The 14521-nt window shown below is 34.9% G+C and overlaps 2 protein-coding genes across 2 annotated transcripts in view; both read right to left on the bottom strand.

Moving 5' to 3' along the window:
• Positions 1-1845, bottom strand: part of LOC137653791 (dynein light chain Tctex-type protein 2B-like) — a 45410-nt gene extending 43565 nt beyond the window's left edge. Inside the window, exon 1 of the mRNA XM_068387440.1 lies at positions 1658-1845. Coding sequence (XP_068243541.1) covers positions 1658-1722 — 65 coding nt within the window. The 5' untranslated portion in view covers positions 1723-1845. The remainder of the gene's footprint in view (positions 1-1657) is intronic.
• Positions 1846-7362: 5517 nt separating this feature from the next.
• MFS3 (major facilitator superfamily transporter 3) overlaps positions 7363-14521 on the bottom strand; it is a 27784-nt gene continuing 20625 nt past the window's right edge. Inside the window, exons 8-14 of the mRNA XM_068387439.1 lie at positions 14064-14151; positions 13520-13625; positions 12187-12298; positions 11860-12009; positions 11328-11460; positions 10480-10721; positions 7363-10291 (exon numbers count right to left, since the gene is read on the bottom strand). Coding sequence (XP_068243540.1) covers positions 10130-10291; positions 10480-10721; positions 11328-11460; positions 11860-12009; positions 12187-12298; positions 13520-13625; positions 14064-14151 — 993 coding nt within the window. The 3' untranslated portion in view covers positions 7363-10129. The remainder of the gene's footprint in view (positions 10292-10479; positions 10722-11327; positions 11461-11859; positions 12010-12186; positions 12299-13519; positions 13626-14063; positions 14152-14521) is intronic.

Genomic DNA, 14521 nt, shown 5'->3' with positions numbered 1-14521 from the left:
TTAGGCGAGCAGTTTGTCTCTTACGACACGCAAAAATACTCTGTAGTTTTCCCAGATTAAATTATAGTCCAGGCATACTGTAACCAATTAGATTATTAGATATTTTACTTGTTTCTTATAGAGCAGTTTAATTAACTTTCGTTTGAATACTTACAATGGTGGATTTAATAAATAAAATAACCAATCGAAACCATAGCCTGTACGCGCTCACAGGGCCATATATCTAGTTCGGCAGCCGTGGAGGCGAGCAATTTGGCATTATTCTAATTATTTCATAAATTGCTTAGTTTAACAGGTTTACGATACGCTGTGGATTGCACTTTCACATTATCTAACTACTCCTGTTCCGGCAAGCAGTATGTCGCAAGCAAGCCGTGTCAGCGAATATTTTAGACTGTCGGAGCGGAACCCAAGACTCAACTTTTGCCGGTAAGGGGCTACGCCTAGGCTAGGCTAGGCCAGCGAGTGTCTCGTAACAATCTAATATGTTTAATTAGCCTAAATAATACCCAGCATGTTTAAAGATTTAAATAAAATAGACAAAACCTTCTCTAGCCTAGAGAGTTAATCCAGACTAGGCCTACGCTAGTAATTGCCATTAACTAGCTGACACTAAGCATCATTTGATTAAGGTAGGCCTAATATGTTCAACTTAAACCAGCTAAAAACCTATTAGAGATAAAATATGATGTTAATTACGCTTATAAATGTTAAATTATACGAAATTTAACCCTAGCCTAGATAGTTAATCCAGACTAGGCCTATGCTAGCAATTGCCATTAACTAGCCCATACTAGGCATCCTAAGACTAAGGTAGGCCTAATATGTTCAATTTAAACCAGCTAAAAACCTATTGGAGATAATATATGATGTTAATTACGCTAATAAATGTTAAATTATATGAAATTTAACCCTAGCCTAGATAGTTAATCCAGACTAGGCCTATGCTAGTAATTGCAATTAACTAGCCGACACTAAGCATCCTAAGACTTAGGTAGGCATAATATGTTCAATTTAAACCAGCTAAAAACCTATTAGAGATATAATATGATGTTAATTACGCTAATAAATGTTAAATTATATGAAATTTGACCCTAGCCTAGACAGTTAATCCAGACTAGGCCTATGCTAGTAATTGCCTTTAACTAGCCGATATTAGGCCTCCTAAGACTGAGGTAGGCCTAATATGTTCAATTTAAAACAGCTAAAGACCTATTAGAGATAAAATATGATGTTAATTACGCTAATATATGTTAAATTATATGAAATTTAACCCTAGCCTAGATAGTTAATCCAGACTAGGCCTATACTAGTAATTGCATTTAACTAGCCGACACTAAGCATCATTTGATTAAGGTAGGCCTAATATATTCAATTTAAACCAGCTAAAATCCTATTAGAGATAAAATATGATGTTAATTACGATAATAAATGTTAAATTCTATGAAATTTGACCTTAGCGTAGATAGTTAATCAAGACTAGGCCTAGGCATCCTGAGACTAAGGTAGGCCTAATATGTTCAATTTAAACCAGCTAAAATCCTATTAGAGATAAAATATGATGTTAATTACACTAATAAATGTTAAATTATATGAAATTTGATCTTCAATTAAGAATTTCGGCGTGACCATAGACCTAGTTCACTTGATTACATACTTATCCTTCAGATCCGGTCGTATTTGGAAATTCGATATATTCTCTGCCTGTGTACCAGCCGACATCTTATATCTAAGTGATAATTCACTTAAATAGGCAGATAAGTCACTTATAAAGATACTTATAACACTTTATAAAAGTTGAAAGTTGTGCGGAATTCTCGCTGAGCACAACAACAAAGTGGACAGTGTTGCCACATCTACTTTTCAAAAATCTAAATATTTACTGAAAAAACATCTAAATAAATCTGTTTAGAAAATCTGAGGAATTGGTAGGGTATATTTTAGCATAATTTACTATAAATAATACAAAATTTAGAGTAAATCAATTGGCAGAAGGAAAAAAGAAAATTTTTTTTTCAAAAATCTGAAAAAACTGAAAAAAAAACGTCTGAATAAATCTGTATATTGTAAAATAAATCTGTTTAGAAAATATGATGAAGTGGTAGGGTATATTTTAGCATATTTTACTAGAAATAATACAAAATTTAGAGTAATTTTTATTTTAAAAAATCGTATATTTACTGAAAAAACATTTGAATAAATCTGTATATTGTGAAATTAATCTGTATAGAAAATCTGAGGAAATGATAGGTTATATTTTAGCGTATTTTACTAGAAATAATACATAATTTAATGTAAATCAATTTTTCAAAAATCTGCATATTTACTGAAAAAACATCTGAATAAATCTGTATATTGTAAAATAAATCTGTATAGAAAATATGAGGAACTGGTAGGTTATATTTTAGCGTATTTTACTAGAAATAATACGTAATTTAGAGTAAATCTATTGGCCAAAGGAAAAAAGAAAACAAAAAGAAAAAAGAGATTTCCTGTTTTTAATGAATTGAAATTTGGATTTTAATTTTTTTTAGGGAAAATTTATTGTCTCATAAAAATCTGTATATTTTGCTTATTTTATAAGAAAATCTGAAAATCATAATCATGTTAAAACAAATGGTATATAAAAAGAGTAAATCAATTGGCCGAAGGAAAAAAGAAAAAATTAGATTTCCTGTTTTTTAATTATTTGAAATTTGTATTTTTCTTAGGGAAAATTTACTGTCTCATAAAAATTTTTATATTTTGCTTATTTTATAAGAAAAATCTGAAAATCATAATCATGTTAAAACAAATGATATATAAAATTAATCTGTATAAGTGGAAATGTGGCAACACTGTAAGTGAAGAAAACCGGTTGCTATGACAACGAGTTGTTTGATTTCATAGATATGTATTAAATAGAGTTTAATATGTATAAATTAATTATAATGTTATATAATTATCTTATTTATTAATATAATTACTCTAAATTATATATTAACTGAAGGTTAAATATGTGCTATTATAAAGCCCGGATAATCTGAATATTAACAAATGTTTATTGTTTGATTTCATAGAGATGTATTAAATAGAGAGTTTATTATATATAAATTAATTATGATAGTATATAATTATCTTATTTATTAATATAATTACCGTAAATTATATATTAAATGAAGGTTAAATATGCGCTATTATAAAGCCCGGATAATCTAAATATTAACAAATGTTTATGGTTTGATTTCATAGATGTGTAAAATATGTTTTATTATGTATGAATTAATTATAATGGTATATAATTATCATATTTAATTGTATAATTAACGTAGATTATATATTAAATAGTTGTTAAATATGTGCTATTATAAAGCCCGGATAATCTAAAAAAATGTAGTTTGATTTCATAGAGATGTATTACATAAATAGTTTATTATACATTAATGTATTTTTAACGGTATACAATTGTCTTATATAGGTATTTGATTATTATTCATTGTCCTAAATAAATGAAAGTTTAGAATTGATTCAATTTTGAATAAAGTTTTATTCATGTAGATTTTAAGTCGTTATTTCACGTAAAAACATATTAGATGCCATAGGCCGAAAGGATTATATAGAATCCTTTCACCTCACCTACCCTTCATGTCATACCCTTTTCTTACTTTTAAATCCTGTTTTCTCTTGGCCAGAGAGAGAGAGAGAGAGAGAGAGAGAGAGAGAGAGAGAGAGAGAGAGAGAGAGAGAGAGAGAGAGAGAGAGAGAACTTCTTTCACGTCACCTACCCTTCATGTCATAATCTTTTCTTTCTTCTCAATCCTGTTTTCTCTTGGCCTGAGAGAGAGAGAGAGAGAGAGAGAGAGAGAGAGAGAGAGACTACTTTCACGTCACCTAAAGTGCAAGTCATAAGCTTTTCTTTCTTCTCAATCCTTTTTCCTCTTGGCAGAGAGAGAGAGAGAGAGAGAGAGAGAGAGAGAGAGAGAGAGAGAGAGAGAGAGAGAGAGAGAGAGATCAGTGAAACTTTAGAAGTTCAAACTTGTGGTGAATGTCTCTATCTTGAACTTTTAAATCAATAAATTTCCATGCATTATCTCCTACTTTACGTTTCATAGTCCTCAGCCATGCAGGCCTGGGTCTTCCAACTTCTAGTGAGTTGTGGAGCCCTTTGTGGAATGCGAAGAGCATTCCCAAACCATCTTCATGATCTCTCCTTTCCTCACTGCTCTATATTTTGCTGTTTGAGCCCTTGAGCGTATAACTTCCTACTTTTCTAACTATGATTGTAGATTGGATAACAACACCAATAATAATAATAATAATAATAATAATAATAATAATAATAATAATAAAAACTGATTTTTAAAGAGCATTGTTCCTCAAATACTGTGACGTAATAGACAAAGCTGTGGAGGGTACAAGCCTAAAGCTTAGAAGCTTTTCACCTATCTATCAGTTGATAGATAGTCCCCACAAACTTATTTTGCCCGTTAAGAACCAAAATGAGTTGATTCTTCAGGCCAAGTTTAATGCGCTGTAGTTATCATGCTTTGGGCTCACCTTTGCCATTTCGAATTTCATCTGCTTAGTTTCTTAGTAGAATATTAGGGAATTCATTTCACTAGAGGGACACTCAGTACTCAGTAGAGAGCATACCTTCGCCACGCCAGTCTTATTTAGCTCATAACTCCACTGCATATTTGTAGCCTATTTCAATGTATTTTCTTCAGAATCTAACGGATTTGTCCTTGGCTTATAAACATATGTCCAGCAAGATTCTTTGAAATTGGTTCACTAGTTTTTGCGTAAAATTGTTAATAAATAAAATATTTTCCTTTTACTTAACATTTAAATTATTTTTCAAAGTACTGCTGCGTTATTTTACTTTGATGTACTTTATCCTAAATGTTATAAGTTCATCCTTGGGTCATATCCAACATGACTACCAAGTTTGGTGAGAATCGGTTTACTAGTTTTTGTGTAAAATTTCCCACAAGCGAAAAAATAGACCAAGGAACAGACATGAGTGAATGCATACCTTTCTCGGAAGATTTTGCCGAAGTAAATAAATAGTGACAACATGCATAAACTTTTCTTCTTCTTCCCAGATCTTTGAATACTGTACTCATATCATTCTAGTATCTATGGAGCTAAAATACTGCATTTTCTCCCTTGAATAGTTCTCTATGGACAGTTCTGATCAACGTTTCATGTATTAGAACATTCATATATATGAAATACTGGCAACATTCAGATGCCTAGCTATTTCTTAATCTTTCTAGAGCTGTGGATAATGTGCACATGTCATTCCAGTATCTCTGGAGGTAAAATACTGTCCATTTCCCTTAAGAGTTCTATATGGACAGTGTTTATTAAAGTTTAATGTATTAGAACATTCATATATATATGAAATACTAACATTTGTAGGTCATATGATTTCTTAATCTTTCTACATCATCATCTCCTCGTACGCCTATTGACGCAAAGGGCCTCGGTTAGATTTCGCCCGTCGTCTCTATCTTGAGCTTTTAAATCAATACTTCCCCATTCATCATCTCCTACTTCATGCTTCATAGTACTCAGCCATGTAGGCCTGGGTCTTCTAACTCTTCTAGTGCCTTGTGGAGGCCAGTTGAAAATTTGGCGAGCTAATCTCTCTGGGAGTGCAAAGAGCATGCCCAAAACCGTCTCCATCTACCCCTCACCATGATCTCATCCACATATGGCACTCGAGTAATCTCTCATATGGTTTCATTTAACTCCATTTATCTTCCTACAGCTTTGAACAATGTAAACTTGTCAATCCAGTATCTCTGAAGCTAAAATACTGTAATTTTTTCCCCTGTAAACAATTTTTTATAGGTTTTTATCAATTTTGATGAGGAATATAAACACGACTCGTTCGAGTTATTTAAAACACGTATAATGTGACTATCAATCTCGACCGAAGAACTAAGGAATGAACGTTATACAAGTAGTAGTGCACAACTTTATGCAAAACATGGAAACACGAGACATAAGATATTATGCTGGTACAGTACAAGTGGAGATTATATACTGCAAAAAATACTGAGTGACAAACAGAAAATAACTTCTATTTACAGTGAACCCTCGTTTATCGCGGTAGATAGGTTCCAGATCCGGCCGCGATAGGTGAAAATCCGCGAAGTAGTGACACCATATTTACCTATTTATTTAACATGTATATTCAGACTTTTAAAACCTTCCCTTGTACGTAGTACTGTTAACAAACTACCCTTTAATGTACAGAACACTTAATGCATGTACTACAGTACCCTAAACTAAAACAGGCACAAATATTAAAGGCGATTTTATATCATGCGTTTCCTAAACACGCCAAAAAGCACGATAAAAAATGGCAACCAATGTTTTGTTTACGTTTCTCTGATCATAATGAAGAAACAAACGCATTTACTGTACACATCTGCGTATAGGTTCGTTTTTGCATCGATTATATTGATTATTCAGTACAGTATGTTGATTTTGTTATTACCAATATGTATATATATATGGGTTATGAAAAAAATCCGCGAAGTGGTGAATCCGCGATGGTCGAACCGCGAAGTAGCGAGGGTTCACTGTATACATACATAGACATATACGTTCGCACGTCGTTCTCACGTACTTACGTGTATGTATATTGCGTACGTGCACAAGCACACTTATACGCGCGTATAGCCTATAACATACGCATGCATAGATGTGTACGTGTTTACGTAATTCATCTATGCATGAACGCATGTATATTTTGTATACCCACAAGCATAACATATGAACGTCTATATCATATATAATACATAAACATATGTTTATACATAATACATACGTACATATACATATATCACGTATACCTACAAGCACGCGTATATGCATGCGTATAACATATACACGCATATACATAGTTCAAGCTCACGCATACACAATTACCACATACGAACATAAATACTTTATTACTGTAACATTTTACTCGATAAATATATGAGGCAGAAAACCAGAACAATATGTTTCACCCTAAAATAAAATAAATCCACTTTTGTGCTCTTTTTTTTAAACTCCTGATTGAAAAAAAAGTATTTAACATTAATGTAGGTAGATACAGAAATATAACAGTATATGTTTTATCAATCTATGATAAAAAATTTAGATGTAGAAAGCGGTAAGTCTAAACTACGTGAAAATGAATTCATATGCAACATACAGACGCATGCATGCATGCGCTGTATACATGTGTGCATATATACATACAAGCATATATATATATATATATATATATATATATATATATATATAGTATAATGTATATATATATATATATATATATATATATATATATATATATATATATATATATATATATATATATATATATATATTAAACCAATACAGATCAACAAAATTACAATTTAACATTTCTTACCTAGGAAATATAAAATATACACAAGACAATTTTAAGAACGAGAAAAGACGTGGCGACACAAATTTTAACTAAACCTGTACAACGATTATATTTGGGAGAGACTGACAAGTTATGGAAGTCATCAAAAGTTCAACAGAGAGAGAGAGAGAGAGAGAGAGAGAGAGAGAGAGAGAGAGAGAGAGAGAGAGAGAGAGAGAGAGAGAGAGAGATTTTCTAGAATATGTCAACTATTTCAAACATTATTGACCACAGTTTGACTAATGATTGTTAATTAAAAAGTTAACACTTTCTGATGTCAATCGATGGCTTTCATAACTTCACTGAAGTAATATATCTTCTAAAAATCTCCCAAAATCAGTGGCCGATAGTATATTGTTAAAAAAGCCCTAAAATATAAACATCACAAAAATATTTCCTCTTTTTTTATAAATATCAGCAGAATAATATCTCCGACCCTCTAATCATTACTCTTATTTCATCTGTTGCTAAGTGATCGCCTTGGTAGGAAATGAATGGGATGCTAACAATATCCTGACGTTACGCGAGCCCATTTTCTGCCACCTTGCGAGCCCTCGGACGCCAAACTTTGACTTGAATTGCTAGTATTTTTGCTTGATAACTGAAGCAAAATTGAAAGTCTGACACATCTGATTCACGTATCATCTTCGTACGAATGCGTGCGACTTTCATTTTGACACCAGCGTTGCCTACGTATGTAGAGTTTGGCGGCAAGAAAGACACGTCTGATTATGATATCATCCTTATACAAACGTGCAACTTCCATTTTGCCGTTGGCATTGCCTACACATGAAGAGTTTTTCAGCGAGAAAGACACATCTGATTACGATATCCTCCTTATACGAATATGTGCGACTTCCATTTTGCCACCGGCGTTGCCTATGTATGCAGAGTTTGGGGGCAAGAAAGACATGTCTGATTACGATATCATCCTTATACAAACATGTGCAATTTCCAGTTTGCCATCGGCATTGCCTATGTATGCAGAGTTTGGCAGCAAGAAAGACACGTCTGATTACGATATCCTCCTTATACGAATATGTGCAACTTCCATTTTGTCGTCGGCATTGCCTACGTATGCAGAGTTTGGGGGCAAGAAAGACATGTCTGATAAAAGTATCATTCTCGTACGGACACGTGCGACTTCCATTTTGCCACCAGTGTTTAGAGGCAAGAACCTGAAAGGTGGCGAAAAATGGGCCCGCGTAACACTGACTTCAAGGCATGGTTTGGATGGTAATGGAGATCCACACTCATTTCTCATAAAATAATTTTTTTCATTATGCATAATTACAAAAAATAAAGGCTTTATGATTCAATACGCAACTTCTGCGTGACATAATTTCTCTTCCTATTAACACAGAGAATAATATGAAAATGATTGGTGTCCTTGCGGCCTTCAAGCAGTGTCACACAACAGCGCTCTCTGGCATCTTTTAGCACCTTGCTATCTCTGCATCACGTTGTCCTTATTGGTCGCAAAACTGAAGCCAAATAAGTTCACATTACAATGAAATTGCATTAGAGAATACATGCAACTCTAATTTCGCACCTATATAGAAAAAGTATTGATTTTGTGGTGCTAAGTTTTATACTGTATTCGATGCTGAAGTTGCCAGAGGCTGTTTGTGGCACAGTATATAGAGAACACTCAAGGGGAAATCAAGTGAGCATCTGCAATATGGTGCAGCTATCATGGCCTTAATCCGGAATTAAATATATAATAAAATTTATCTTAAATCTCTGAAATTATTGTACAAATAGCAACCTATGAAACATTAAATATGATTTACTATGATTTGTCTAAATGATCATACTGCAGATGTAAAAATTCTAAAGTGGTCCATGGTTTGTATGGTGTTTTTACGTTGCATGGAACCAGTGGTTATTCAGCAACGGGACCAACGGCTTTACGTGACTTCCGAACCACGTCGAGAGTGAACTTCCATCACCGGACATACACATCTCTCACCCCTCAATGGAATGGCCGAGAATCGAATCTGCGACCACCGAGGTGGGACGCAAACACCATATCGACCACGCCACTGAGGCGCTAAAGGTGGTCCATGGGATTACTGAATTCTAGCCAGATAGTGAACTGAGTCTACAGGGATCAGTGTTAAATAGACTAACTTTACAATATGAAGGCAATTTTGATCCCAGCTGTCATGAATAATGCTCGCGAAAGGAAATATAATGGCACGAGGATGAAGAGCCAACATTTCTGAAACAATGTAAAAGAATTCAAGGCTTGCATCAAATAAATGTCTAGTTCTGCACATGTTAAGGAAAATATTTGATTTGGTATTTGGTCGCTAACAGAATTACCATTTTTTTAGTCAAGCAAATGAGGAATTGAACCTTCCTGAGTGAATTTTATCAGTTCTTTGGGTATTGCTATGACAGTGGCAGAGACAATAGTTTCCTTTAACGCGGTGCCTAGTTTAGCCTTAGGGTCAGAGAATGTGTAAATTTTTGGTACCCAAATCTGGTGTACAATTTTTTGGTCAGAAACTATTTGTAAAAGAGTATCTTCTGTGTAGCACAGACTTGAAATAGCTGCAAATACTGATCAAAATGGTCGAGTTCAACTTCCTCGAAGCCTTCTGCAAGGTAACAGGACCACGTTGCGTTTTAGGTTCTTCTAAGAATTGGCGAACTGGCGAGTTCAAGGATCTTGGAATCAGGATGTGATGTTTACAATCCTTCATTTAGTTTCTGCTCTTCAGGATCTTGCTTTGCCTGACGTTTGGCCCATGGCTGCTCTTCGCCAGAACCGAAAATGCAGAAGAAAATGGCTTCCAGGCTAAAGATGCCGAGAGTTATGTAAAAGATGGTACGCCAGGCCTCTACCGTTTGCTGTAAGGGATTACAAAAGGTATTAGTAACTTACAATGGCATTGAAAATCATATTTTAGAACAGTGTTAACAGAAATGAAAAACAAACCTAGAAACAAATCTAAAACACATTGAAGTGAATTAGTTCACTCTTAATTTCTATTTGCAAGAAACTGAAGTAAACATCAACAAATATAACTAATACTTACATTGCCATGAGTCATGTAGCCAACAAAGGATGGGACCACAATACCAGGAACAGTGGCAAAAGTGTTCGTGATACCCATGAGTGTGCCAGCGTAAGCTGGAGCGATGTCGATGTGGTTTGACAGGAAACCTGAGTACATGCCACCAACAAACATGGTACCCAGGGTCAAGAGAACTACAGCTAGGTCGGTGTTGCATCCTACGAAGGTCACGCCAATCAGACAAATGGCTGGAGGGATGGAGGCTGGAATTGAGAAGGAAAACAAATTAATAAATAGAAACAGTAGGATTACTGATGTTACAAATGTGCCTTTTTCGTTTAGAAAACAAGGTGGACATAGTTGTCTTGTGGAGCCTTTTTGAACTCACTTCTAGTGCCTTTGAGGATGAGGATAATACAAGAGTTTAAGGTATTACCATGTATACTGGGGACAATATACAATGTGAGTTTAATCCAAGCAACAAGACAGATCAAATAATGTATATAAAATAATGTATTCCTGGGTAGTTTACATTGCTAAAAAAAGCGTAGCTTGATCTAGCATTTGATTACCAAGATCACATAGAGAACTAGAAATTAAGATCAATTAAATACTTTGAATTGGCTTCCACACTTTTCCTTCTTTGTGATTATACCTAACAGTATAATTTAGGAGTAATATTTTAATAAATTGTGAATTAGATCTAACAATTTTTCCTTCACTGTGATTATACTTATTAGTATAATACAGGAGTAAGGTTTTGATAAATTGCAAAGCATAAAATGGAAAAAAAGAAGGCAACTGATACATTGAATGTAGAGATAAATACATTGTTCGTTCTATACTACTTAATGCTACCCCCTCCTTACCCAGGAAAGTGGCAAGCTTGCGAGCAAAGGTGGTAGAAATCAACTTTCTGGCTCGGAGGGCGTCCAGTATGTTGGCCAAGAGCATGGTGAAGATCCACATGCAAAGGAAAGGCACTGCGGAGATTCCAGCATTCTGCGGAGAGGGAGATTTCAAAGGGAATCAGTGACTGATGGTTTTTGAAAGACTCCCTTCATCTGGCTCTAATTTTTTACCGGAGTTTTCGAGATATGGCTAAATTAAATAGTTAAAATGTAATGTGTACCAAGGGAAGTGGTACTGCTGATCAGAGAAAATAATCAAAACAAACTTCTGTGGGAAAATTTCTAGCACATTTTCTGAAAGCCTTATTTGTTCTGTCACAATCAACTTTAGGATTCATAAAATGTATAAAGAAAACTAGATCTAAATGCACATTGTACAAATAGTATTGTTCTTGGTCATTTACTCAACAAGAACATCTGCTCGATAAGCCATGGGATTCGTACATTTTAAAAAATACCAAAAGGCAGGGGAATTTTGAAATAAACTTACAGATTTAATGTCAAACTTCAGAATGTATCTCATGTAAGTTGGAAGCTTAACCAGAAGCATATACCAGCCCCAGTTACTGCAGGTATGAGCTACGATGATGGCCCATACAGGCATTGATGTCCACACGCTTTTCCATGGGACGGGAGGTTTCTGGAAAGGTGAACGAAGGTTAAATTAATGGGATAATCTTGGCAATGTAAAATCAAAGATATCTGAATTGAACATTTCTTATGTCTTTGAAACTTGAAGTAGGCTACTAGGAGTTGTCAAAATTCATGCTCAGGGTTCTGGAATGTGGAAGGAAAGAAAGAGTGAACAGGTCATTACCTCAGCTTTACCAATATTTCCCATTGATGACTCGATGAACGTCCTTTCAGCCACTGAGATTCTTGGGTGCTTAGCGGGAGAGTCGTAGACGAAGAAGAGCCAAAGGACGTACCTGTGGAATACAAAGAAAATGAAGTATTTATATTTCTGTTAGCCATAGGGGCATCTTATTTTCTAGATGCCTTAATCCAATAATCCCAGTGGGGAATGGATAATGAAATTCAACATCTGCGGATGATTCAATCTCATTCCTACTAAAGTTACAACAACTGTACTAACCCAATATGAGTTTCAAAAAATATTGTCTTAAGGAAATTGACATTCACATCACAGATGTAATAATAATAATAATAATAAAAAAAACCAGTTTAGGTTCTGGCTGTGCTTGGAAAGATTCTACCAACCAATTATTATCATTATTACTAACCAAGCTAGAAGCCAAAGAGCTCCAAGAGGGAAAGCAGGCCAGTGAAGAAAGGAAATAAGTCAAAGCCCAACCTAACAAAGAAAAGGAGTACCTATTTAAAGTGGTTGGGACAAGATCTGGAAAAGAAGTGAGAGCACAGGGTCTAAGGAAGACTTATGGAACCAGGCTTGAGCAGTGTAGCAGGAAGACATAAGTGCAGAAAAGATGAGAGAAGATAGGGTCTAGGGAAGACTTATTGAACCATGCTTGAGCAGTGTGGTATGAAGATATAAGTGCAGAAAAGAAGAGAGACCACAGGGTCTGGGGAAGACTAATGGAACCATGCTTGAACAATGTAGCAGGAAGATATAAGTGCAGAAAAGATGAGAGATGAGAGGGTATAGGGAAGACTTATGGAACCAGGCTTGAGCAGTGTGGTATGAAGATATAAGTGCAGAAAAGATGAGAGATGAGAGGGTATAGGGAAGACTTATGGAACCAGGCTTGAGCAGTGTGGTATGAAGATATACATGCAGAAAAGAGGAGAGATGAGAGGGTACAGGGAAGACTTATGGAACTAGGCTTGAACACTGTGGCAGGAAGATATAAGTGCAGAAAAGATGAGAGAAGATAGGATCTAGGGAAGACTAATGGAACCATGCTTGAACAGTGTAGCAGGAAGATATAAGTGCATAAAAGATGAGAGAAGATAGGGTCTAGGGAAGACTTATGGGACCATGCTTGAACAGTGTAGCAGGAAGATATAAGTGCAGAAAATATTAGAGAAGATAGGGTCTAGGGAAGTCTTATGGAACCATGCTTGAACAATGTGGTAGGAAGATATAAGTGCAGAAAAGATGAGAGAGGATGAGGAATATATATAGAAGTATATGAAGACAGAGACAAACTCTACTTCTGCCAACTAACCAGATTAGTGACAGTCCACCTTGGACGTAGAAAATGGCGGACCAGTCTATGGCAGCAGCCAGCAGCCCAGAAAATGGCATGCAGACCAACGTTCCGAGAGTCATTCCTGTAATTGGAAGAAAACATGAAGAATTTATTTTGGAATATCGCCTTGCTATTGAGAGATTAATTGAACTGTAGATAGTCTGGCTCGTTAGAACAGAGAATAAGTCGTGTATAATATATAAAAAGACCAGGCAAGGCTAGATTTTCGGTGCCGGTTTAGTATGTGGGCTATCCTTCGAATATAGCCTACGAAATTCTATGTTTTAGTATGTGGCGTAACCTAACGTGGCCTAACCTAACCTAACCTAACCTTACCTTACCTAACCTAACCTAACCTACCCTAACGTAACCTAACCTAACCTACAAGCCAGGTAGGGCACATACTAAACCAGAATAAAAAAGTTAGGACACATACTAAACCGGCATCAGATTTTCATTAGTATTACAACTATATACTGATAATCATAATCAAAACAATGTAAAAAAAAGGACATTTGACCTGCATATATAGTCGAAGCAATCTTAGATCTCTCTTGAGGTGGAGCCCAGTTGGCAATCAAGACGTGCATTCCGGGTAGAGTTACGCCCTGGAATAAAAAGAAGATTAATAACTAGTATTACTCTTATAATAAAATTCCTACCTACGTCCGGGGTCAAAGCCCAGTCGATGTTCTTATCATTCTCAAATTTTGTGTATATCAAGACTGGTTTGATCAGAGGTATTTATTTGCCCATTCCAACTGCCTCTTTTTTAATTGAAATGTAATTCACAGAACTTGATTAATTTGATTAATGTTCAATCTGTTTGTGGGGGCGTGTGCGTACATATCTATATAAATATTTAGATGTCTTTTTTGACAGCTCGGGTACACTAGTATATATATATATATACACATATATATACATTATATATATATATATATATATATATATATATATATATATATACAGACACAC

The sequence above is a fragment of the Palaemon carinicauda genome, chromosome 14 (genome assembly GCF_036898095.1).
Source record: "Palaemon carinicauda isolate YSFRI2023 chromosome 14, ASM3689809v2, whole genome shotgun sequence".
In the NCBI taxonomy this organism is placed as follows: Eukaryota; Metazoa; Arthropoda; class Malacostraca; order Decapoda; family Palaemonidae; genus Palaemon; species Palaemon carinicauda.
The sequence above is the reverse complement of the archived record's forward strand: the minus strand, read 5'-3'. Positions and strand labels throughout refer to the sequence as shown.